We start from the raw sequence: 26809 nt of genomic DNA, 5'->3' as shown, positions 1-26809 counted from the left end.
GATGATTGTTGCATTTCCATAAAATGTTCCTCTGAGGTTTCCCAGCACACACTGCTCATTGGACCTGCCGTAGTGTGTCTGCAAAACACTTTTTCCCCCTGCCTGTCATACTTACACAATTTTAACAGTTGTTTATAAACTCTGCTAAATTTTACATTGTTCAGATCCACAGTAACTTTATTATAGAAAATATTGCTTCAAAAATAAATGTATTTTAACATTACTATTGAATTCTCAAGAGGGGAGATGAAGACTCTTAAAGTTCCCCATCATAAAATGGGAACAATAATTCCTAACACAAGAGGTTTGCTGAAGAAAAAATATAGTCCAACTAAAGCAAATGATATTCAAAAAACATTATTATTATCTACTTAAAAGCTCATCTATCATACACAAGGAAATTTGAATTGCTATCCTCTAAGTTACTTTAAAATGAATCTATAGTGTTGCTACAGTGGTTAAGAGCATGGGCTATGGAGTAAGGCCAGCCTGCCTCCATCCAAATCCTTCTATCAGTCTGTCTGTCATGGTTTGGATCCTGAATGCCCTCCCTGCATAAAAGGCCCACTCAAAGGCTTCATCCCCAGCCCATGCCACTACTGAGAGATAGTAGAACCTCTGGTAGGTGGGTCTGGCAAAAGTAAGGCAGATCATCTGAGGCATGCTCTTGAAGGGGATACTGGGACTCTGCCTCCTTCTTGCTAGCTTCTTGCTAGCCACCAAGATGTGAGAAGCTTTCCTTCTGCCATGACGTTACTGCCTCACCATGGGCCCAAAAACAATGCAGTCAATCACCATGAACTGAATTCTCTGAAACCATGAGCCAAAACAAACTTTCCCTAAATGGAAAGCTGATTAACCCACACTGCGATCCAAGGTCGTGGGCACATTCTCTGAAATGTAGTTTGTAAATTAAAATAAAGTGAAGTCACTTCATAAGGCTGAGATAATTCATGCAAGAGCCTAGCATTGTGCCTTGCCAAAGGTTTTCATGAAATGGCAGTGGTTTGAGTAGCTATGATAATGATCAATTATGATAATGGAAAAAAAACCCCTCTGATTTTAGTATGAAGGAGGTAGCAGAAATATATAATTCTTGGAAATAGAAACCAAAACAGAACACAACACACTTCTATGGGAAATGGCACATCTAACCCAAATGGGACCGGAGGAAATATAAGTAGCCTGGACAAAAGTAAAGGGAGAAAGAGGACCAAGAAAGAAAGCCTGGCAGAATTCTGAAGAAATCAGAAAAGTGAACAGCAAACCAAGGCCTCAACCAGTGATGAGGACAAAGGGAATTTGACCTCCCTCCTACCAACAAACCAAGATGCATGGTGAGGAGCTTTTAGCTTTGAAGTGGCCGTTGGTTTCGCTGCTTGCCTGGAGGAAGCCCTCAGCTAGGGCAAGGGCTGTCGTCCTGTCACCCTGCTCTTTTGGAAAAGTAACCCCTTCACAGGCAGTGTTAGCTCAAGGAAGAAGTTAACCTAAAAATACAACAAGGAGCCTCTACCTGGGGATGCCCTGTCTCAGTTGAAGCGCACTGGGTTTAAAGATCAGGAGTTGTTGTTTGGTTTTGTTGCAAGAGATGGTTCTGGGAACTCAACCCAGGGCCCCTCCACTCAGCGACAGCCACAGCCCTTTTTATGTTTTATTCTGAGACAGATTCTCACTAAAATGCCCAGGGTGAACTTCAGCTTGTGATCCTCTTGCCTCAGCCTCCCAGAGTGCTGGGATAGCAGGCATCTGCCACCATGTCCTAGGACTTTTTAGTCTAAAGAGAGATCTAGAGCTCTCACTGGTTTCTCAAAGGGGCCTGCAATCCAAAACAAAAACATACAGAACAGCTTAAGGAAGTATAAAAGGATCACTACTACGTCACCAATCTGGGCTGTTCCTCTGAATTCCTCTTGAACCTTGATGCCCTCAATGAGAAACCCCTTGTTTCATTCAATCTGGTGTATGTGACATCAAATTCAGTCTGGCTTCAAAAACATCCTTTGCCTTAAATTCTTGCTATACTTGAAAGACACTAAATACATATTTACCCCCTCTATATATTACACATAAACACACACACCATATGTACACATAACAGGTGATCTCCTATAGTTTCAAAACTTTTTCCTTTAGAAAGCAGCTTATTAGGAAGGGTTGGGCTCAAATTTCCCTCTATCACATTAATAACAGTTTCTATGAGGTCCAGGATAAAGTGATAATGGTATGTAAATGGAGATGACGGGGGCACCGTAAAGATTAACAGAGGTAACATTTGCAAAGATGTTAGTTCTCTTGTATATTTGCCCAGAACGCTTTTTCCTATTTTTAAAAAAATTTTAACTGACACATAATTTTGTCTAGAATTTCTAAAACTTTTAAGTTTATTTGCATACTTTTTTCTTCCATAACACAGTTATGATCAGAAGTGAGACACTGGTAGAGCAATCTAACAATTCCCGACTGAAGGACGTGTAAAATAGACACCTTAGAAAAACAAACTGGGGTCTAGAGAGGCTCTAGGGTCATTTGGTGGGGCTGGGACGACAAAGCATGACCATCAAATGGTTTTTCAACTATACTATACTGTTGCCCTACCTATTTAATAATCAATTGCATTCATTACTTTAAAACTTTTAAAATATGTTCTCAATTAAGGTTGTTCTGATGGGTGTGGTGGCGTATACCCGCAATCCCAGCACTTGAGGCTGAGGCAGGAGGACTGTTCGTTATGAGTTTGAGGCCAGCCTGAACTACGTAATGAAACTCTGTCTTAAGACAAAAAACCCCCAACAACATCAAAAAAACTCGCTCTACCACCATCACTTAATGTCCTATTTGTATATGATAGATAAAATTCCTTTACAAAAAAGCCCTACTGTCATGTGTTGATAGAAGTCTATTATAAAGCAACCATTATTTTAAAATTGTTGTATAAAAATATACTAAAAAGGAGAAAAACTTGGGTTAACCAGCTTGCCTAATAGGAATCAGAGAGCCATTAAATGTAACTAGACTATTATCTAAAACAGAAGCTTAATAATTAAGAAGACAGTAATTTCCTCCCCAAGAGTGACTCTGTCTTGTCAATTTTAATTCTAATACAATGAAAAGTCAACACTCTTAACAGGGTTTCACCCATTTCATTCAGACCCTGGGTGTGAGTGTGAAAGACTTAGCTCTCTCCTGAGCCAGGACCTCCTGCACGCCTGTCCGGAACACCTAACTCCAGGGTGCTGGCACAACAATGGCCACACAGGGGGCCTGCAGGCGGACCTGAGGTTGCAGAAACAAAGGCTCCAGGAGTGGTGGGCAGGGGAGACCAGGGTGTAAATTAGAAGCGGATCCTTTGGAGGGAAGTAAATTAGCAAGTGACTACAGAATAAAGCTTAAAGACAAGGTATCAGACTGCTTACATATTTATTGAACAAATAACATGTTGCTTCTAATTGTATTCTTTGTGCTCGTGTATAAACAAGTATTAATAAAGATGATTAATACTTAATATAAAATAAGCACCGTATAAAGATGACTGTTCTCTTGAGGAAAATGTAATGAGCTTGGCTATGAACTAAATTTACGAAGATCACAGTTACATGATCTTAGAATACCTTATGTGGTTTTTTTTTTTAGACAAGGTCTTTCATGTAGTTTAGGCTGGCCTTAAACTCACTATGTAGCCCAGGCTGGCCTTGAACATGTAGGGATCCTCCTGCCTCAACCTCCTGAGTGCTGGGGTTACTCACTGTACCACCAAGCCTGGATCTTTATTTGGATTTTCATGAGACCTTGAACAGTGACGGTGAACCTTTCAGGGCTTTCAATGATACAAACAGCCTTCTGAGGCACATGGGCCACAGGTTCACCACCACTGCTCTAGACATCACTTTCAAAATCTAGGATATGTCATCTTACATTTTCATAAGTTTGGGGTCACAGTGTAACTCTCTGGTAAATATGAGCAGGAAAATCTATTATTAAATACCACAACTATGGTATCTAAAACTAAGAAAAAACAGTGGAGGTGAAGAGGTGGGGTAGGCACTAACTGAGAGGGGACAGGGGGAACCCGGGGGAGACAGGGCTACCTTCTCTATCTTGATGGGGGGTTGGGTTACAAAATGACTCAGCAAAAGTATGCTTCAGATGTGTGCTTTCCTTACGTGTAGATTTTGCTTCATAAGATGAAAATACTGGTCCTTACTTAATGTCATCTTATATATACTGAATTTAACTTGAAAACAAATAAAGGGGTTAATAGCTGACTAAAATGATATGAAAATTATTTTAAGCTGAAAACATCTAAACAACTGGCAACCACAGAGGCTACCTCACTTAAGCAAAGCCTGGGGTCGGGGAGGCGCCTGCCTGCGAGACAAGAGCGAGTTCAGGTGACCTGGCCGAGCCCGGCCCCGATCTGTAGAGCCCTCAGGTGACACCGATCCACTTGCGGGCAACCACACTGTTTCAAGGCACTAAATTTCAGGGTGGTTTGTTGTCTTGGAAAAGCTTATGTACAACTCCTTCAAGTTACACAATGCTAGAAGAAAATTCATACACAAAGCAGAAAAACTTCCAGCTCCTCAAACCTATCCCCGCTCCTTTCCCTTTGTATTAGGCACCACACCTTCTACTCCACAGAAGAGACAAGTCCTGAGGTAAGAATGTTCTCCAGCTCCAGCTCCTCACCTTACTTACCTGCAGGGCTCATGGGCCTTGTGTCCTGGGACTGCAGAACGTGGAAGCTCCCTCCCTACCACGCGTGGTCTCTCACCATCCTCCTTGTTGTCTCAAGTCTCCTGTCCTGCCCCTACCCTGCCACTCCTAAAATACTGTCGCCCTCTCACCCATATCTCATTCTGACTACATTAAAAATGCCACCAATAATAATACTGTATAAGTCTCCTGTTGATCTAAGAATAGGTCTGTACATGGTTTTCCAATTTCTCTCTTTAGCTTTTCCCTCCCCTCCTTCCTCACCTGGAGTTCGGCTGCTCTCTCTTCCTGTACCCACTCCCTCTGTCCACTCCCACAGACCTCCACAGCTCAAGTTTCGCACCGCACAATCCACCTCAAGGCGCTGGGTGTGCTGACTGCTCCCTTTCCTCAAAGGCCTCTCTGCTCTGGCTGCCCTGCCCTCAGCTCTTGCACCCTCATGCTTCAGGGTGGACCATTCGGCTTTGAAGATCTTCTTCCTCTGCCTGCCTGGTTTTCTCAAAACCCCTCACTCTGTCTTTTCTCTCTACATCCTTCTAAGGCATGCACCAGCCTGGCCTCCATCACCATCCATGCTGCTGAGTCTCAGATCCACATTTCCAGCACGGAGGTATCTCCTGTGTTCTACGTCCACCACTTTTGTGGCCACAGTGAGATGAGCCACAGGCATTTCAGGTGCAAGAGCCCAAACCGAGCTCATCATCTTCCACTCCAGCCCGTGCTTCCTCCCACGTGCCCGCGGCAGGAGACATCACCACGGTAAACACCAAGTCCCGGTAAGTCTGCCTCAAACCGAACAACACAAAACTCAACCACTTCTCTTTAAGTTCACAAACACCTACCCGCAGTTACTTGTCCAGATGACCCCAAAGCCTAACTAGTCTCCGTGTCTCAGCTACTCCCCAAGCCCATCTTCTACACTGCAGCCAAAATGGTCTTTGTAATGTATAAACCTAAGTGTGTTCTGTCAAGCAAATCTAAGTAAATCTCTACTAGTTAGCACACACTGTAAGATACAAGATGATTAATGCATGTTTATAGAGTAAAAAGAATAAATTACTGAAATGTCCAATAGATCTACACTTAGAGATAAAAACTAAAGATAGCAGTTTCACAGATTAACATTATAAAATGTGAGAAAAGCCCAGTGTGACAACCAAACAGGAACATCAAATGTAAGCTATTTATATAATCTTAGTCTTAAAATAACTACGACTTACATCAAACTCCTGCTCTACTTTTCCACCCCATACAAAAAAAAGGTATTTTTTGCTTTCCAAAAGATTAAAAAACAAATCTGAACATTCAGCATTTACTTACGTGCAAAGAATTGACTGGTCCTCACGATCTATAAAACAGAACAAAACAAACAAAAAAAGAAAGTGACCATTTGCCTGGTTTAAAAGTATTTGATATAATAAAGTTACAGTAACAGCCTGTAAATATTAGTAACTCCTCTCAAACTGAGTTAAATCCTCTCCAGCCCTCTTTTTAGCCCTAAATCTAACCCTGTCCCCTCATCTTCTCCTATGATGCCGGACTTTCTGGGGGTAACCAGCAACGGCCCAGGTTTGCCTCACATATTTTGGCCTAGATGAAATCTTAGCCTGATAGTCCTGATCTTTCCATCCTACTGCATATCAAAATCAACCGGGAAGTCATTCAGCTGCTAAGGACTCCCTGGAGCTCCCGGCAAAGCCATTCTCAGGGAAGCAGGGATGGAAAAATCTCTTTACATAAACACCCAGGTGATTCTGATTGTAGCCAGGTCTGAAAAACACTGCCTTTCAGAATGGCTTCAAGAACACCCACAGCCACAGAATATCGTTATTAACTTGACTTTAAGGAGGTAAACAACGTATTAAGTACTGCATGGCGAAAAGGGCTGAAGGAGGATGAATATCTACTGAGGCTTCATCATTGTCTCAAGTCAAAATGTTGTATACACCAAGTGTATAAAAGAATCTATGCTCATAAAATCTAACGTGGTTACAGCAATTTGCATTTGAAATACAAATTTAATGATTTAAAGATCTAGGTTTTTCTAATAAAAAGGTGAAATGCAAACCCATACCTAGCCATCGTCAAAATTACCAGCGTAAGATCTATGATTTCTAATCACTTCCAAGTATTTTTTTTGGTACAAGGAATCGAACTCAGGACCTTGTCCTTGCCAAGCAAGGCGCTGTGCTGCTGAGCTATATCCCCGGCCCTATGTCCAAGTATTCTTACCCCTATCTTACAGATGAGAAAGCGTTCCTTGAGGGGCTGGGTAATCCTACTGAGCCACTCGGCTGCTAAGGTGTAAAGGCCTGGCTGCCTCTTGTGCCTGCCTGCGTCTCACCATGACACAGTAAGCTTGCTGTTGCTGGTGAGCACTGTGGTCACCAGGCTGGGCGTCGGTGGCTGTTCTGTTGCTCCCTGTCTATGTTTGCTTTCTTCCCTCCGGTGGATGCCATCAGCTGCCCAATAAAGATCTCACAGTAGTTCTGGCACAAATAACTTTCATGAAAGAAACAGTCCCTACACCATGTCACACTCTTGTTGTATGATATTAGCAAAATAAATCCATTCATACTATCTTCAACTGAGTTGCACAGAGAGCCTACTACTGTCCCGCTCTTCAAGTCTAATTTAATTATTTTAAAAGACATATAATTGTACATATGTATAGGGTACGATATGACCTTTCAATGCATGAATACAATGTGTAATGATCAGATCAGGATAACTGGCATATCCATCACCTTGGACAACACCTAATCATTTTTTTGTGCTAGGAACATTGAAAATGTTGTCTATTAGGTAGTTTGAAATATTATAAATTATTCCTCCTATCCAACTACACTCACTCCTCTACCCATTAACCATCCTCTCTCTAGCTTCTCACTGCCCAATTTAATTCTTAATAGCTCATAACCACGGTAACACTCACAGTAAAGAGTCAATGTCTGCTTCCTTCCTTCCTTCCTTCCTCCGTTCACCCACAGTTCCCATAACAACCCTTATTCCTACTTCCTGTACCTATAGCCACACATCCTGCGGGTCCCTGTGCATTCCATTCCCTTTTCTCTTTCCTGGGAAACCTTCCTAGACACTGTCCTTCAAGTTCTTCAATTTTTCCTTCTTTTAAGCATATTCTGGAGTTAGACAAACAACACTGCACTTAACTTCCCCCTAGAATGCACTGCTTCAGATCTAAGGTTATCTTATGATTCTTCAGTCCCAACATCCCAGCCATCACCAGCTTTAACAATCGTCTGCTGGGAGAAACCCAGTGCTGGGTACTACGCTGGGCACTGGCAAAATGGTGAGAACAGCAATGTTTTGTTCTAGTTCTGGCTCTGCCACGAACTCCATGTATCTAACATGAGTATTCTTTACCAGTGCTTCAACAGACACAACCATGATTTTACCAAAACTTTTTCACTGCTGATAGATAAATCTTCAGACCCCTAACCCTTCCTGGTCTCAGTGATTTCTACAGGACTTTACCAAGTTTCTATGGCTTTTCTGAACTGGTCTGCACAGTAAAGAAATCGAAACAGTGGGATGTGGGTATAGCTCACGGGTGGAATGCGTGCCTAGGCCTGGGTACCATCCCATCCCCAGCATGGCAAAAAAAAATAAAAAAAAATAAATCAAAACACAAAAAGCCATCCAAATTAAACAGTCTCTTAACTCGATTAGGAATAGCTTTCTCCTGCACCTATCTGCGATATTATCATTGTCAAAAAATTGAGACCTACACAGTAACCTGCCTTTCATCCACACTCTGCACTGAATTCCTCCATGCTGCTGGTCACTCCCAATCTAGCCCCTCAACAGCAGAAAACCAACTTCCTTCTATCCAGACCCATCTAATCTCATTGTCTGTCTGATCCTGTGGACCTCAGTTTCTCTATCAGTACAAACAAGGGGGATGGGCCTGACAACCTCCAAGACTCTCTCCAACTCTGTGAAAATACTTCTCTCCTCCCACTCCTATTTCAATCCTTCAAAGACAAATTGCAGCACAGCCGTTTACAATGATCTTTAAACTCTGAAAACCTACCAATGTGACCAGATACAACCTTAAAGTGTTATTTAAGGGGGACACTTTTTTACTTTAAAAAATGCAACTAGCTTTATAAAGAGTGGAGATATTTGATAGCTCAGATTTTCCAAAGCACCTTCCAAAAGTCACGTAAGGAGGTATTCTATACACCTATGTTGAGCCAGGCATAGTAGAGCACTTGGGAGGCTGACGCAGGAGGATTGCTGTAAGTTCGAGGCCAGCCTGGGCTACGTAAGTGAGCTCAAGGCCAGCCTGAAATACATAGTGAGACCTTGTCTCAAAAAAAACAAAACAAAACAAAACAAAACAAAAACACCCTAACCCCAAACAAACAAACAAACAAACAAACAAAAAGAACCACACACACAAAAATCCACGTTGAATCAAATCAAATCTTCAACAGCGAGGTTTTCCAATCAATTATCTTGGCTCCTACCTTAAGAGACTAAGAAAGAAAAATGAACTCAAAGAAAGGAAATGACAAGGAAATGGAAAAATGCAATGGAAAAATCAGTGATATCACATGTTGGTTCTTTGAGGTTTACTGATAAACTCTAGCCAAACTGGACAGGAAAAAAAGAGAAAAAGACACAAATAACTAATAAGTCCCATAATAAGAAAGGGACTATCACTGCAGAGCCCACATATATTAAAAGAAAATAATATTAGGAATACTTTATACTAAAATACTTGACAACTAAGATGAAAGGAATAATTTCTTAATTTCTTTCCTTCTTTCTTTTCTTTCTTTCTGTCTGTCTGTCTGTCTGACTGTCTGTCTTTTTGAGACAGGGTCTTGCTATGTAGTTCAGGCTGGCCTTGAGCTCACTTTGTAGCCCAGGCTGATCTCAAACTTGCAACAACCCTCCTGCCTCAGCCTCCTGAGTGCTGGGAGTACAGGTGTGCGCCACCACGCCCAGTGAAAGGAATAATTTCTTTAAAAAAATACACTACTAAAGTTTACTTGAGAAGAAACAGTAACCCAAATAGCCCTTTATCTATCAAAGAAATTCAATTAAAAACCTTCCCACAAAGAAAACACAGCTTTACTGGTGAATTCTACAAAACACTTAACAAAGAATAGATTCTCTACCAGCACATCAGGAAATGGAAAAAACAGAAACATTTCCTAAGCCATTCCAAGAGACAATCCTTACCCTGACACTAAAACTGGAAAAATGATATTAGAAGAAACAGCACATAAATATTTCTTGTAAACAAAGGTACACAAATTCTTAACAAAATGTTAGAAAATCAAATTGTGTGACAGATTTCAAAAAATGATACATACAATGAACAAGTGGTGTTTGCCAGGGAATACAAAGCTAGTCTAATATCCAAAAAGAAAAAAATCTGGTTTAATATATCCACAGACTGAGAAAGAAAAACCGTACGATCACTAAACAGACACAGGGAAGCATTTCTCGAAACTCAACACCCATTCATGATTAAAGAAACAACACTCAGCAAACTAGGAATGCAACAGAACTTTGACCCGATAAAGGGGATCTACAAAAAATCCTTCTACAACCTCTATCCTGGTGGAAGAATGAAGATTGTATGTCTAAGACCAGGAATAAGGCAAAGACGTCTGTTCCTGTCACTTCTCTTTAACACTGCAAAGCAAGGGAAAAAAGGCATAGATTTGGAAGGTGAAAATAATAATTCTCCACCTGAGGAGGAGTAATTATCTCAACAGAAAATTTGAAAGAATTTACCAAGAAAAAAAAATCTAGAATAATTAGTTTAACACAGACATAAAAAAGTTAGTGTATTTTTCAAATCCTACTTCTATATATAAGTAGTGACAATTGGAAATTGAAACTTTAAAAGATGCATTTAAAACTAAAAAATATAAAATGTTTAGCACCACTAAGGTATATGTTGTACTCAGATATTAATCTAACAAAAAATGTTTAAGAGCAGTATGCTAAAAAGTATAAACACTAATGAAAATAACTGCTCATGAATTGGAAGACTCAATATTGTTAACTCTGCACCAAACAATGTACAGATTTAATGCAATCTAATCAAAATGTCAGGATTATGGGGGGGACAGATAAACGGGACTTTAAAATGTGTATATGTGGAAAAACAAAGGAACTACAACAGATAAAACAATTTTTAAAAAAGAACAATGATGGAAGACTTACCATCTGATTTCAAGATTTACTATAAAGGTACAATTAATCAAGTCAGATATTGATGAAGAGATAGTAAGATATCGATGAAAAGACAGACACATGGTTTAGAAGAACAGAGAATCCCTGAACAGGCCTGTGGTGAATTTCCACAAAGGTAAAGGAATTTATTGGAGGAACAAATAGTGTTTTCAACAAATAGTGCTGTAACAATTTGATAGCCATATGCGGAACAAATGAATCTCAATCCATATGTTGAACTAAATAGAAAATTTAACTCAAAATCTACCTTACTGAAAGGAAAAAACTGCAAATTACTTATCTAATAAAGTATGTGTATCTGGCAAGGACAAAGAGTTTTCAAAACTGAACAGCATGAAAATAAACTATCCAAGTTTTAAAAAAAGGTCAAGATTTTGATACCACCAATGATATAGAGATGCCAAATAATCACACCATAGATACATAGGGAAAAACTTAAAAACACAATGAGAAGCCATGACAGACCTGTTAGAAATACAACAAATTTAACTGGCAATACCAAATACTAACAAGGATTTAGAAAAACTGGAACTCATCTGTCGGTGGTAGGGCTGTCAACTGACAGAGCTGCTTTGAAAAACAGTTTGGGAATTTCTTACAAAGTTGGGCATATACCTGCTGTGTGATCCAGCAATCCTACACCTACCCCTATTGGCTCAGGTGAAATGAAAACTTTATACTCACGTAACTCAACCTATTACCAAAATCTGGAAATAATCTTCTTAGATGGTAAACAATGAACAAACCATGGAACATGTATGCAATGAAGCTCTACTTTGGGCTAACAAGGGGAGAACTACTAGTAAATGATCTCAGTGCAGAATGGGAATGAGAAAAGTCACATTCAAAGGCCGAACTGTGGATGAATATGACACTCTGGGAATGGCAAAACTACTGTGTTTATTTTAACCATTTATTTATTTTTGGTTATAGTAAAAGATAACTAGCAATACATAAGAAAGCTACTCATTTTTATACTTTTAACTAATCACCCTCTGAAATCAGTTTTATACCTTCCCTAATCTTTTCACTCTGCGTGACCTCATCGTTTCTGTTTTCTTCACAGCATTTATCACTACTTGATACTGTTTTCACTTTTTTGTCCCGCCAGTGGAGGGTTTTACTACACTTTATAGTTTTACAGGATGAGTGACCTTGCCTCTTGTCTCACATTCCTACGGTGGAAGATCCCACATGTAGAACCAAGGAAACCATAGTTCATTATAAAATATCCATTTTCCTGACATAAAATGCTTTCTGTTCCTGTTTCTAAGTTTACTTTAGCTGGGTGCTCTCTTTTCGTATGGGATAGACTATGGTATCTGCCCATCCTTAAACTTTTATTGTTTTATTATTTTGAGTTGTCTTTCCTGTAAATAGGGCATGATTGTATTAGGCTGTCTCTTAAAGGGTGTTAAAAGCACTTACACTGTTATAAATATCACGCATTTTCAGACTTTTGAAAATATTTCTTGGTGTTTCTTTGGGAGGATGGCTTATCTTCCTTGTTTTTATTTCTCCTGATGTAGAATACTTACAGCTCATTTCAAACAATTTTTAAGTTTTTTTATTAGTGCATGTTTGAGATACATAGTGAACACATTCATTGTGGGAGTTGGTACGTAGATATATGGCATTTAGTCCTTTTCAAACCCCCTCCCAAAATCAACCTTGACTGTTACTGTTATTTTGCTGTTGTTTTGTTTTGAGACAGGGTCTCACTATGTAGTGCAGGCTGACCTTGAACTCACTCATGTAGCCCAGGATGGCTTTGAACTCATGGGGCGATCCTCCTGCTTCAGCCTTCCAGAGTGCTGGGATTACAGGTGTGTGCCACCATGCCTGCCCTCAACCTTCATTTTTAAAGGTTCACATTTTGATTTATATCAATCAATCAATCAATTTATTTATTTATTTGAGACAGTTCAGGCTGGCTGGAACTCATTATGTAGCCCAGCTCTCAATCCTGTTCTTAAAGTGCTTATTCTTAAAAGTGAAAGTATGTGTGCCTATTACACGTGAGAAGAATTCCATACGTCAGACATCTTTTCAATACAGCTGCTTGACATTCACTACACAGAGAAGCCATCCTTAGTATCACTACTGAAGGATGGGTTGTTTCTATAATATGTCAGAAAACTACTAGAAGTCAGGCATGGTGGCACATGTCTGTAACCCCAGCACTCGGGAGGCTGAGGTTGGAGGATCTCTGTGAGTTTGAGGTCACCCCTGGAAACGCATTCAAGGTCAGCCTGGACTACATAGTGAGCCCTTGTCTCAAAAATCAAAAACACCAAAGCAACTAGAGGTAAAACTCCATCCAAAGTTACACCATATGAAATCTGTACATGAAGATATACAATCAAAGAAAGAAAGAAACAAAAGGAATGAATTTCTGGAGTGTAGGAGAAGGCAAGCCCAAAGAGCAACAGGCCCAGACTTGAGACAAAGGGCTGCAGGCCCGTCTCCAAGCGGAAAGACACCAGGACATTATGTAATGATTTCTATGCATTAGAAGATGTGCAGTATTAGCAAATTAATGCAGGCAGTTGCAAGACTTCCCTGCTCCCAAGGTAGGAAAACTGTTCACCCCAGGGAAAGCAACAAATAATGTAAGAAAGGAAATGCGAATCGATGGTGATTTAATTTCTATCAGGAATGTTAGATGCATTAAAACTCTGTTATAACTCTGTTATAAAAAACTCTGTTATAATAAGAAATATATAGATGATACTAGAAGTAAAAATGAAAGGCATAGACTTGTTACTTACAATTAGACATGTACACATATAAGAAACAGATAAAGTATACTTTTCTCTAAACAGGGAATCCAGGATGGGCAGGAATAGAACAGGTGTCTCTTGTTTTTTTCAGTAATGTAGTCAGACTTACCTTACTGTATATTTGTTGTTTTAACTATCTTCATGTATTACTCTCATAAAAAAGTAAAAAAGTAATTTAAGCCATTTAAATTTTACTGACAGATTCTGATCTTGAGGTTATACAGATTATTTTGCATTGTTTAATGGCTTAAATCCAATTAGATAACATAGGAATCGTCTAATAAGATCTGACAAACATTACCTCTACAATTGTTTGGGCTTTGTGTTTTTAAAATGTAAAGATGGATCTCAGATTCTCCCACTGGCATTCTTCTGGTTCAGTTAAACTGTTTCTTAATGTGAGTTGCCATAACTCACACATTTTTCTATATGTGATATTTGTTGTGGTGGTTTTCTTTCTTTCTTTTTTTGTGGTGCTGGGGATTGAACCCTTACGCATACAAGGTAAGTCTACCACCGAGTCACATTCTCAGCCCCCTGCGGTTCATTTCTAAAGAATATACTACTTAAATTTTTATTTCCTCTTTCACCAAAAAAAGCCACACAACTTAATGACTAATAGCAAAGACAGAAAGTACTCAACAAACACACTCCCACAAAAACTAATCCAGTTGGCAATCTTTATTTGAATATTTTGGGCTGGAGAATGTAGCCTATGATTTTTTCTTGTAGGAATTGAGATTTTTCACTGGCATATTATAGAATTTATGCCATCTTTGCAAATGTGTTCTCTGCTTGATGGGCACTAGTACTGTACACACATCTTTCAATTAAAACTTCTAAACTATGTTAAATCACATTTTATATATTCTCACCCCACCTTAATGTGCCAAATTCTAAGAAAAGCATGTTAAATTTCCATTTATAATCTTTTTTCTCCTCCTGTTATCATGGTTCACATTCTCCTTGTATTTCTAATAGCTACTGGTTTAGATATCTGATGCAATGACACTGGTATATACCCAAGTATCACCACCCGTCTTTCCTAGATGACCCAGTTACACTATTTCTGCCTCTGATCGCTCCTTCCTCCTTCTCACTCTCAGCTAAAACCTTGCTCTTAGTTGCCTGAGAAAAGAGAGCATTTTCTTTTTCTTTGTCTTTTTTTTTGAGGCACGGTCTCACTATGTAGTTCAGGCTGCCTTCATCTTGCTACATAGCCCAGGCTGGCCTTGAAACCCTTCTGCCTCAGCCTCCCTCTCCAGTGCCAGGATTACAGATGTGAGCCACCACTCCCAGCATGGGAGAGCATTTCCACAAGCTCTTAACACCAACCATATCTGTAGAGTGTTTCAAAAATGCCTGTATACTGTTTCAAAAATCTGGATGTGAAAGGAAGCAGTGCTCTTTTTTTTTGAGGCAATGGGAAAGACTAGTAAATTTAATGCTAATGTTGGAAGCCTATAAATAAAAATGGTAGAAGACACAGTTACATCTCAGAATAATTAACACTGAGAATCCTGAAAGACTGAAAGAGATGTGATCAATATTAGTAGTGAGGGAACTGAGAAGTCTGGCCTTGGACAGGAGTGGACACAAGCATGGACGCTCCATAAATCTGACTCGGGAAGTGGGGGCAGTTCTTCTCTGATGGCTTCCCATTTCTTTGTGGACTGGGAAACTACCAGCTGGGTAGCTGAGAGCCATGTAGGAACCCAGAGATCTGCAGCATGAAGAGGTTTGATCATCATGGAAAGTGGAATAATTACCTCCCTAGAGAAACAAGGTAGGACTGGCAGATCATGTTGGGAGCAGTATTGGGGCTCACGGTCAGGAAATCACAGCAGTATCAATCTGCTCAGCTTGTGAACTAACTCCAGAAGCATCAGCAACCCAAACGAAGGGATTGAAAGAGACAAACACCTGGATCCACCCAGCATGAACATTTTGCCAAAGGAGTGAAAAAAGAACAGGATAAGGAGTATTAGGATATGGACATAAGACTGCTGAAATAAGATCATGATGCTAGACTACATACAGAAGACAGTGAAAGGGCCATTGCTAATATATATGGGGAAAGTAAAACAACTAATAGACTGTGGGTCCACACGGAGGCAAAGGACACTGCTGGGAGACTTCTGGACTGGACCACAAATATGGAAGGACACTGGTATAGAATTTCTGAAATAGTGTTTAAAAAATCAGGTAATTTCAAAAGATGGCAATGTCTAGCATTACCATAAAAACTGCTGGCATAAGTAACATCAAGACACTGGATTGTTCATGAAAAACTATGACACAAAGCAGGGTTACAGCAAGTGTTGAGGTAAAGAGAAAAATGATGTGCCAGAGGCCTCAAGGAGTGAGGAGAGGAACCAGAAAGAAGAGGGCTAGAAACTGATGAAGGCGGATGAAGGGGACACAGCTTCTCCATGGACCAAAGAGGGGAAGGTTTAACAGATGCAAGGCAAGTAGGGACACACTGCATGTCCCAGGGCAGGGGATCTGGGTGATGACTCAGTCTTCACTGAAAGGGCTCAAACAGCATACCAGGGGGAAGCCAAATTTCAGGGAAGGCCTGGAGAAAAAGGAATCATCCGATGAAGACACTGGACCTATAGGGCCCTTTGCACATCAAAGAATGGGAGTTACCATAAAAGTGCATAATGGAAATGCAAAAGACCAAGAACCAAGAGACAACCAAGGTGTTCACTTTCATTCTAAGACTCCAGGAAGATGGTAGAATCTTAGGTCCTAAGCATTTGAGGCAGCTTACAAAGGCGGCCTTTGGAGTTACTGTTCTGTGTTTAGCTTGCCAGAGCAGCTCCGCTTGCCCTCTCCCAAAAGGACGATGGCTCCCGGCTGGGGTGGAGGTCCCAGTGAGGCATCAAGAGCAAAGGAAGACCAGCCACGGTGTTGGCCCTGGACTGCGGGGTCTGGACGGCCTCAGGTGATAATGGAGGTTGCCGTTATTGCATTCAGTTGCTGAACGTAGTACAGTTAATGAGAAGTCTGACGCTCGTGATTCCCTTCCCATGGACACCATGTAGTTTTGATGTGTCTGTCAAATTGCAGAACGCAAGGTGTGTGTCTCTTCCCTTCAATAGTCCTACGTGACACTTTTCCATCTCAAGACCCAAGTCTTTCATTAGTCTAGGTGAGCTTTTTCAAAACTATCATTTCTTTGATGGAAATGAAGGAGTCTATATATCCTCTCCGTTTCCTACACGTTCTCTCTTACATTCTATCAGTTTCCTTTTGTCCTACATTCTAGTCTTTTGCTGCACCACTTTAGTCTGTTTCCAAGTGTGTCAATTCTGACATTCCATGCTCTCACTAAGTGTGCGATTTCTTGTAATCAAGTTTATGCCAAGAACTCTGCTCCCACCCATTCATTCAACAAATACTTATTGAGTAACTACTACGCATCATGCATCTCTGTATTTTACTGGTGCACTGTCCCTTATAATTCAAACTTTAAAAAAATTAAGATCTCTTCTGGTTACCTCTTTTAATTAATAGGGATAATAATTTTATTTATTTTACAGGGTTGTGCATTAAATAATAGCGTGCATTAAATAATACAAGTAAATACACATAGTATATATTCCTAGGCCTGACTCATAGTAATCTTCTTTTTTTTTTTTTTTTTTTTGGTTTTCTCTGGTACCGGGAACCGAACTCACGACCTTGCTCTTGCGAGGCAGGCGCTTTGCCGCTGAGCCAAATCCCCAGCCCCGTAATTTTCAATAAATGTTCATTCTAACATTAATAATGATGGTATCAGTAATAATATGCTTGCAGGCCATGTCTTCCTCACATCTTCTTCATTCTGTATTCACGCTTGTTTGATAATCTAGTAATGGGACATCACATTTATCCCTGTTAACTATTACATTAGATTCAATTCCCCATTCATCCTGTCCAAAGATTTAAAAATTCTAGCTTCTTTTCATGAAATGTATTTATCATCCCTGTCAGTTTCTGTCACTCACAGCCTTCACTTCTTCAGGTACTGTTACACTGATAAAAATGCTAAAGAGCATCCATGCCCTCTGGCATACATCTGGGCCAAACCTCACCAACCTCAGTCATTCTCTGGTACCTCTCAGCACGCGGCCTATGGTTTATGAGAGATGGCAGGATGCTATGACAGGGCCTGACAGCCTGCTAACACTGTCCCCTGTGCTTCCTTTTCCTAGGAAGCCTACACTAACGTAGTGAGTATGTTCATATTCTAACGTTTTTCTCTTAACAAATGCCAAAATCACTCCTAGTATATACATTAAGCTCAGAGGTCTGGGGTATTATCCCCACTTTAAAAATTAGGAAGATGCATGGAAGCCTGCCCTTAGCCTTCTGGGGACACACCTTCTCTATCACACTTCAAGGAGCTGAGGGGGGTCGCTAATCTCAAATGTTTGAATGTGTTTTTTTAGACAAGACTGTGGCTTCAGCAAGTGAAGGAGGGCACTTTTCCAGTTTCTTCTCCCATGCAAGGCATTCTGCTATATTGTAGCTTACAAAAACATCCCTCCAACAGCACCTGCCTGGCAAGTGTAAGGTCCTGAGTTCAATTCCTGGTACCAAACAAAAAAATAAAAATAAAAAATCCCTCCATAAACCACTGTGGGTAAGCAATGGTTCAAGTGAAGGGCTCTTCAAACTTTTATTTCATTCTGATCCAAAAGAAAGTAATCAAAATCGAACAACTAAATGTTTTTTAACTTTCCTTTTTTTGCTGTTATTATCCCTTTTTATGCATATTTAAATCACAAGTAACACTTACTAATTTTTCTTTGCCCAGTGAAGTTTCCACCTGTTATTCTTTCTGCTGCTTTTGCTATGTGCAGTGCTGGGGATGGAACCCAGGCCTTTGCATATGTTAGGCAAGTGTTCTACCACTAAGTTCCATCCCTGGTCCATTCCTGCTGGTTTTAAAACCTAATGTAACGGAGTATTTATTAGCTACCCTGGCTTGTGGTGGGGATGGAATGTATACAAAAACTAGATGCTCTTTAATACGTAAATTTACATGAAGTATTGATAGGAACAACAAACATACTTCCCAGCTTCTTATAGAGTATGGCCACACTGTCTATTCTAATCTGAAGAACTCATTATTCTTATCTAATAATAAAAATAAATTTTTTAGAAAGAAAATTAAAATCTTTTAGAGACTACATGGAGACATTAAAAAACACTAAATACGATTTCAGAAATTCTGGGTATTTCTCATTCTAACATTGCCACTTACCTTGAAGCATACATCTGTAGGCAGATTCAGATATAGCATAGATGTGTGGGGGCATCTCATGACGTTTCTTCCCTCTGTACATTTCGATGATATTCTCAGAGTAAATTGGAAGGTTCTTATAAGGATTTATGACTACACAGAAGAGTCCAGAATAAGTCTAGAATAAAATATAAAATACAACATTAAAAAACAAACAAAAACCCTGTACTTATCAGTTAGGGTGCAATCAGGACACAACTACACCACAGCAATTTAAGCAGTTCTTTATTCTTTGGATAATTAATGTAGCCCCCAAATTAAATTTAGCCCACAAAGCCAACTTCCGACTGTGAACCACAAATAACTCTCCCACAGAGTGGTTACGGGGCACTTTTCTGGACTCAATTTCCTCACCTTTAAAATAGAAATAACGTGGGCTTCATGACTTCACCAGACTACGAAGGTTCAAACCATATGTTATTTGCCTTTTCAGATTCATTTTCTCCTGAGTACAGGAGTTCCAGAAAGCTCATTAACATAGTTTCAGATCCCACACTGCAGCTCATCTTGTCAAGCTTGGGTACAGTATCAAAGAATAGTCAAAGTGACCTGAAAAACCTATTAAAATACTCCTCTCTTTTCCAAACAATTATCTGTGTAAGGCAGGGTTTTTTTCAACTAGTTCAGCCATAATATTTTTCATTACAAATTAAATGCAGAAGCAGAGATGAGAATCTAGCTATCTTTTAAAATATTAAACAGATTTACAAAAATGTTAAGTTTTAGCTCTGAGGTTACAAAAACTTGTTTAAATAAATATAAATACAATTATTCAGGCTAATTTGTTACAATTTGCTATTATTTTAAAATAAGATAGGCTGGAGATTTAGTCCAGCGGTGCAGTGCCTGCCTGGCAAATGCAAGATTGTGAGTTCAATTCCTGGTACAAAAAATAATAATAAAAATAAATAAAAAGGTAACCAACATTTAAAACTTTATTTTAATTTCTAATATGATAAATATTGATAAATACAAACCACATAAACTTGGGGTCCTCAGTAATTTTTCAGAGCAGCTGGTCTAGACGATACAAACCCTTCCTATAGGATTGTTCCTGTAGCATAACTGACACTATGAACATTTATGACTTTAAGGTTTTTAAAAGTTGTATGGACTGGGCCTGGTTTAGGGGTAAGGCACTTGTCTAGCATATGCAAGACCCTAGGTTCAAAGCACAGTACTGCTAAAAAGAAAAAATAAATAAAATAAAATTTTAGTTGGGCATGGTGGTACAAGCATATAATCTTAGCTACTCAGGAGTCTGAGATAGTATCACAAATTTGAGGACGCAAGCCTAAAAAACTGTGGGGGTTTTTTGGGTGGTACTGGGAACTGAACTCATGAGCTCATGCTTGAAAAGCAGGTGCTGTGCCACTGAGCTATACCCCTGGCCCAAGCCTAGAAAACTTAGCAACTTGCTGTCTCAAAATTTAAAAAGGGCTGGGATGAAGCTCAGCAGTAGAGTGCTTGCTGAACATGCACTAGGCCCTGGATTCAATCCCCAGCACTGCAAATAATAATAATTATTTAAATCACAGACTGATTTTTGAGGATATTATTCAAAACTGACTCTGAGAATTACGGAAAAACAGAGCAGTGAGGACTGCTGCCAGATGCCCCTGCCCTCTGCAGTACCGAGGCCTTTGGAAAGGACTCAGCTGCATACGAAACAGACCTTTTATTGAAGATGATTTTGCTGGACCAAATTCTAACAGAGAGAGGACACTATGAAAGGCAGGCGGATCGGGAGTGTCAGGCTGCAGTGCATGGCCAGCTTCCCCAGGGCACACTAAGGGGGATTCTAACAAACAGCTGCGTTCATAAGGGCTGAAACCTTTGGCAATGGTCACCAGAAAGCCCTCTAGAGACCACTTTATTTTGAATACTGCAGTTACTAACGCTAAAACACGAGGAGGAGAGCCTGCCAGAGCCTGCCAGAGCCCACCAGTGATCAGAACCAGCTCTCGGGCTGCTCCCTGTGTCCTGCCCTCACTCACCAGCACAGGCTCAGAGGTCGAACGCACTTCCTTTCTGGGTTATGGTCCAGAGGGGAACAAAAGCAAAGGGTGCCCGCCCCCAGGTCACCACATTGGGCTACTGGCTCGGGCCTCACATCTGGGTGGACCAGATGGAATTATGTCCCTTGTTTGCCTGAGATCCCCTACCTTGTTGATCAAGTCCTGAGCCCTGGCCTTCTCCCAGTATGCACACTTTAGACAACTTCGGTAGGCTCCTGGGCTTCCTAGCCTTTCTCCCACCCAAGCCTCTTGTCCAACTAGTCTATAGTCTCCCTCTGCTGCCCATCTGATAAGCACAACCAGAGGCAAGAAAAATAGACTCCAGATAGTGTGTACTGTATTATCTCAAAAAGCTAAAAGAAAGGCCTTTCTTTCTTCTTTTTCTTCTTCTTCTTCTTTTTCTTTTTTTTTTTTTGAGACAGGGTCTTGCTACATAGTTCAGGCTGGCCTTGAACTCACTATGTACCCCAGGGTGGCTTTGAACTTGTGATGATCCTCCTGCCTCAGCCTCCCTGCTGGTATTACACGCATGTATCACCATGCCCAGCTTCAATGTTTTATCCACAAAGAAGTGATACTGTTTAAGGAGACAGGTATGTTTAACCTGGTAATATAATGTATATGCATATGAAAATATCATGTGGTGCCACATTATTAAGTACAGTTTTTGTGTGTAGCTCACTGTGAAGGCCCAATACCACAAATAAGTACAAAGAGATATATACACACACACATATATACATATAAATGATGAGAAAAGAAAAGGAAAGGCAACTCAATACTTTTCTTGAGTTTATATATAGTGACGTTAATAAGTCATAACCAAACAGCAATGAATTTTTATACATATATAAATACATACAACCTCACGTTTACATAAAATTGTAATTTATCATGAAACTACAGATTCTAAACTTCACTTTCATGAGGAAAAATAACTATAGATTAAAAAAAAAATCAACAGCTCCAATAAAGCTACAATACACAAATTCAGTTAAACATCCTGTGTCGTTAATGGCACAGTAGCAGACTGTAACAATATTTTTAATTAGAAATAATTCCAACATGTGCGTCTATCATGTGTTAGGCACTTTTCTGCGGGCTAGAATTATAAAGGTGAGTACGTTTCACAAAGAGGAGTAAGTCATCAGAAAAGAAAAGGTTAAATAATCATCATTTCCCCCTGTTTGCTAAAGAGCAGTAAGAAATACTTAAGTACTTAAAGAGCTAACTTTCAAATACCAGAAAATTAGCTCAAATACTGGATTCTTGCATAAACTGATCCCTGAATTAATATTGTATTAATACTCTTGTCTTCCTCCAGGGACATGATAGGAGGGCAAAATGCTGTTAAAATAATTTTCCGGAGACCTTGCAGGGAAAATTAAACTTATAATCCCAGCACTCTGGGAGACTGAGGCAGGAGGAGCAGAAGCCCAAACTCAGCCTGGGAAACTTAATGACAGCCTGTCTCAAAACAATTTTTTAAAAAAGTGTTAGGCATGTAGTTCAGTGCTGAAGCCCTAGGTTTAATCCCCAGTATTGCAAGACAAGCCAAAACCCATAAATATTCATTAAACATCTGAATATACATATAATATATTAAGCATCTTGGAGAAACATATCCTGTAGGTATGAAGATAATAGGTACACACTAAATAAACCAGCCACAATGTAATGCAGCAAAATGAGAAAGACAAAGATGAAGAGTTTTTAATAAATAGTAGAGAAAGCTCAGCAGCAGAACACAAAACACACCCTGGACACTGCACTCAGGACCATCCTGTCAGAAACTATAAAAAGAAGTTAAAAAATTTAGGCCTATATGGTCTTTGATGTTCTTCTGAAAGATTATTAGGTCCCAAGGAGACAGAAGGAATTCCTATCAAACATCAGACTGTTATGGTGACAGGATGTATCCAAGGCAGTGTGAGAAGACCCCACCTAACTCAAAATAGGCTGCACTGTGGAACACCAAAGAAAACCCCAAAAGGCACACAGAACAAGCAGACTCCTCCTCCATAGATGATGAGGCATTAAGAGACTCAGGAGACAGGAACGAAGGGAAGACAGAAGCACTTTAGATAAACTGTAAGTCTGGCTGCCAGGAGAACTGATCGAAAGGGCAAGAGGTGAGAAGCAGGAAGACAGCAGAGCCTGCTCCAAAGTCTGGAGCCCAGCACTGGGATGAGAACAAAGGCAAAAGGCAACAGCACCCGGAGGGGCATGAGTCACCAAGGAGTTGCATGCAGACTTGACCTGGCACTCTCAGAAGCTCTCAGACAGAAAAACCATTAATGGGCCAAGCCAAGGAGGAATGTGAGGTTTTCAGGCGTGAGAGAATGGAAAAGTTACTGACAGAAGAGAAAGATAATTCACTTTGTGGAAAAAGACAATGTGTCTGGGGTGGCAGGTGAGCTAAGCAGGTGCCTACAGAGCAGGTGGAAATACTACATTGGCACAGCCACAGGGAATCCCGAAAAACTGCAAAGGCCAGAGGGACAAACTGGTATAATAACGCTATCACATATTCTACCTAAGAGGGAAATACAAAAATATCTGCACACACAAGAAATCTGCAAATTTTCCAACAGGCTGTGCTGCTTTAGGCCCCCAGGCTTCTGTCTATGCTTGGAACGCCCACCGACCTCTGTGCAATACTACTTGAAAATGCCACTTACCCTTACGGTATCAGAGCATGTTTAAGAAAGCAGGGGTGCACATATGCATTGTTTCATAGGCTTAAAGGTTTAGGGAATCAGCAAATATTGGCAGGTACAGATGTCAAAGCCAGGGTACAATGGTCTCCTAATAGGTATAGGGCTCTGACTTGGGAATATCATAACCCTACACCCAATTGTAGCTCTCGGAAGAAATCAGCCCACCCACAAAAAGGAAAAGGAGGGAGGAAAGAATAAACCATCATAGCATCTGCAGACACTGCACCTGACAAAATCCCTGTACACATTACAAAATAAATTTTAAAACCCTACATAAAGAGGAAAAGAAAATCACCTAGAGGATTTGGAAGAAGGAATTACCTATGAAAATTATGAAGTAAGTTAAAATTTTAGGAAATATATCTGTAACAGAATATACCGTAACATGAAGTCTACTTAATGGAAGAGAACTGCAAAAGGAATAAAAAGGGACTAAGGCAAGAAAAGACTGTAGTGCAACGGAAATCAAGTGATAAAAGTACGCACATTTGGTACTGAGGACTGAACCCAGGGGCTGATACATGCCAGGCAAGTGTTCTACTGCAGAGCTGCAGCCTGGTTCTAACAGCATCCTTCTTACACAAAAAGAGAACCAAAGTAAAATAACAAAATAAAAAAGAAGTTATAAAGGTAAAACCAATAAAAATGTAACGATACACAGAGGGCAGAGGAAGAATAACAAATATTAATTGTTATTGGTCCTTTAGGGAGGAAGTCAAAACTTTGCTTAAAAACGAGAAAATAACAAAAAGTGAACTTGAAGAAAACTCTGTGTGTGTGTAGGGGATACATGTTAAGTTAAACAGGATTTACCAAGATGATAAGCACAGAAGGTGTGACAGGACTATATTCTCTCCGCTGTGCAGCCCTTGAAAATACTGAATCTGGACAGCACCGATCAGTGGCTGGTCAGGTTCTTTAGGAACAGCCAGAACCGGCGCACAGCCACGCTGGCACATCCCTAACTATCTCACTTCAGCCTCAGGAATCAACCCTGGCATCCTAACCCCAATCCAGCCAAAAAGAAAGAAAACTTCAAAAATAAAGGAGGAACAGATATTTTCAGACAAGTAAGATCTTTTCTAAAAGATAAAAGCTAAGAGATGTAAAGAAAAAAATGAAAAATAACAGAAGGGATAAATGGATAAAATTAAATGAATACCAACTATTAAAAAATAGTAAGTAGGGGCTGGGGATTTAGCTCAGCGGCACAGCACCTGCCTAGCAAGCACAAGGTCGTGAGTTCGATTCCCGGTACCGGGAAAAAAAAAAGTAGTAAGTATCTTGTGGGTTTTCAAATATAGAGAATTAAAATAAACAGCAGCATATAAACTGAGAAAGTTTAGTAAAGAGAATTATAGAGCTCTCAGGTCTTTTCATTATCCATGACTGGTACGAATTCCACTTTATACCAGTCTTCAACAGGCTATGTATTCCAGTTAGAATGGGTAACCACTGCAAGAAGAAGAGAACAGCAAAAATATGTAACTAAATGGGGTATAGAATAAAAATTAATTATAAATTATAAATAAAAAATATAGAACTAGTAGGACTAATAGAAAACAATGAATCAGATGGTGAATTTAGATTGAAATGTATGTCATTACATTTATATAAACAAAATATTCTAGTTTAAAAATACTGTCTGGGACTGGGCCTATAGCTCAGAAATGAACACCTGCCTTATATGTACAAACCCCCAGGTTCCATCCCCAACACCACAAAAGAAGAGGAAGAAGAGAGAAAAAGACAAAAATAGTTAGATTTGGGGCAAAAATAATAACTATTAGCAGTTTAAAAGAAATTTACCTTTAGTGTAAAGGTACAAAAAAGCCAAAATTTTTGAAAACAAAGAACCATACACTAATCTAAAAAGAAAAAAGCTAATACTAATATATCAAAGTCAACTTTGCAAGAAATATTACTAAAAATGAAGACTATTTCATAATGACTCATCAGAAAGATATAAAATTTCTACATTTGTATACATGTGATTATATAGCTTTTGGTAAGAAATAGAAGGTGTTTTTATGGTAACTGACAGAAGAAGCAAAAAATTTTAAAAAACACTTAAGGACATGTAAGATTGAACAACACCGCAAACATACAATACTACATTCAATAACCACAGACGACACACGGTTATTCCAGGGCACAATCTTCCCAAATTGATTAGATAATGGACCACAGAATAAGTCTAATGAAAATCAAAGGCCTTAAATAATTCAAGGATATGTTCTCTTACCAAGAGGAGATTAAATTAGAAATAAAATAAACCTGAAAATCCCCTATGTTTGGATATTAAGCAGCTCACTTCTAAATACGTCAGTCCAAAAAAAAAAACCCACAAAACACTCTCATTATTTTGAACTACATGATTAAAACATGCAATACAATAAAGATTATAGAACATGGCACATGTTCTTAGAATGAAATTTACTGCTTTTAAAAGCCATATTAGAAAAGAGGCAAAAGATCAAAAATCTAAGTATATTATCCTAAGAATTTACAGAATGAGCAACAAGTTAAATTCATAAAAATAAAAAGTGTGCCAGGCATGGTGGCACGCACCTGTAATCCCAGCACTTGGGAGGCTGATGCAGGAGGATCATTGTGAGTTTGAGACCAGCCTGGGTTACAAAAATGAGTCTAAAGCCAGCTTGAACTGCATAGTGAGACCCTGTCTCAAACAAACAAACAATTTTTTTAAAAAGTGTGAAACATACGTTAGTAGGTATATAAGTAGACAGGAAGAATAACTAGAAAGGACTAATAAGTCAAAAGTCTATTATCTGCAAAGAATAAAACTGACAAACCTCTGATAAGACTCATTTTCAAAACAGAGTACAACAAATTGTCTGTATTAAGAATGCGAGAGAGAGGAGCTGGGGATTTAGCTCAGTGACACAGCACCTGCCTGGCAAGTGCGAGGTGGTGAGTTTGATTCCCGGTACTAGAAACAAACAAACAAACAAACAAAAAAGAATGCTAGAGAGAGAGAGAGAGAGAGAGAGAGAGAGAGAGAGAGAGAGAGAGAGA

The 26809-nt window shown here is 39.6% G+C and overlaps 1 protein-coding gene across 4 annotated transcripts in view; it reads right to left on the bottom strand.

Moving 5' to 3' along the window:
* The window catches only part of Myh10 (myosin, heavy chain 10, non-muscle), a 128946-nt gene that overhangs the window by 87900 nt on the left and 14237 nt on the right, over nucleotides 1-26809 (bottom strand). For all 4 annotated transcript variants that reach the window (XM_013522097.1, XM_005399398.2, XM_005399399.2 and 1 more), the window contains exons 3-4: nucleotides 18994-19150; nucleotides 6034-6061 (exon numbers count right to left, since the gene is read on the bottom strand). In XM_013522097.1, the coding sequence (XP_013377551.1) occupies nucleotides 6034-6061; nucleotides 18994-19150 (185 nt within the window). The remainder of the gene's footprint in view (nucleotides 1-6033; nucleotides 6062-18993; nucleotides 19151-26809) is intronic.

Source organism: Chinchilla lanigera, unplaced genomic scaffold (assembly GCF_000276665.1).
Source record: "Chinchilla lanigera isolate Chin_1 unplaced genomic scaffold, ChiLan1.0 scaffold00066, whole genome shotgun sequence".
NCBI lineage: Eukaryota > Metazoa > Chordata > Mammalia > Rodentia > Chinchillidae > Chinchilla > Chinchilla lanigera.
The sequence above is the reverse complement of the archived record's forward strand: the minus strand, read 5'-3'. Positions and strand labels throughout refer to the sequence as shown.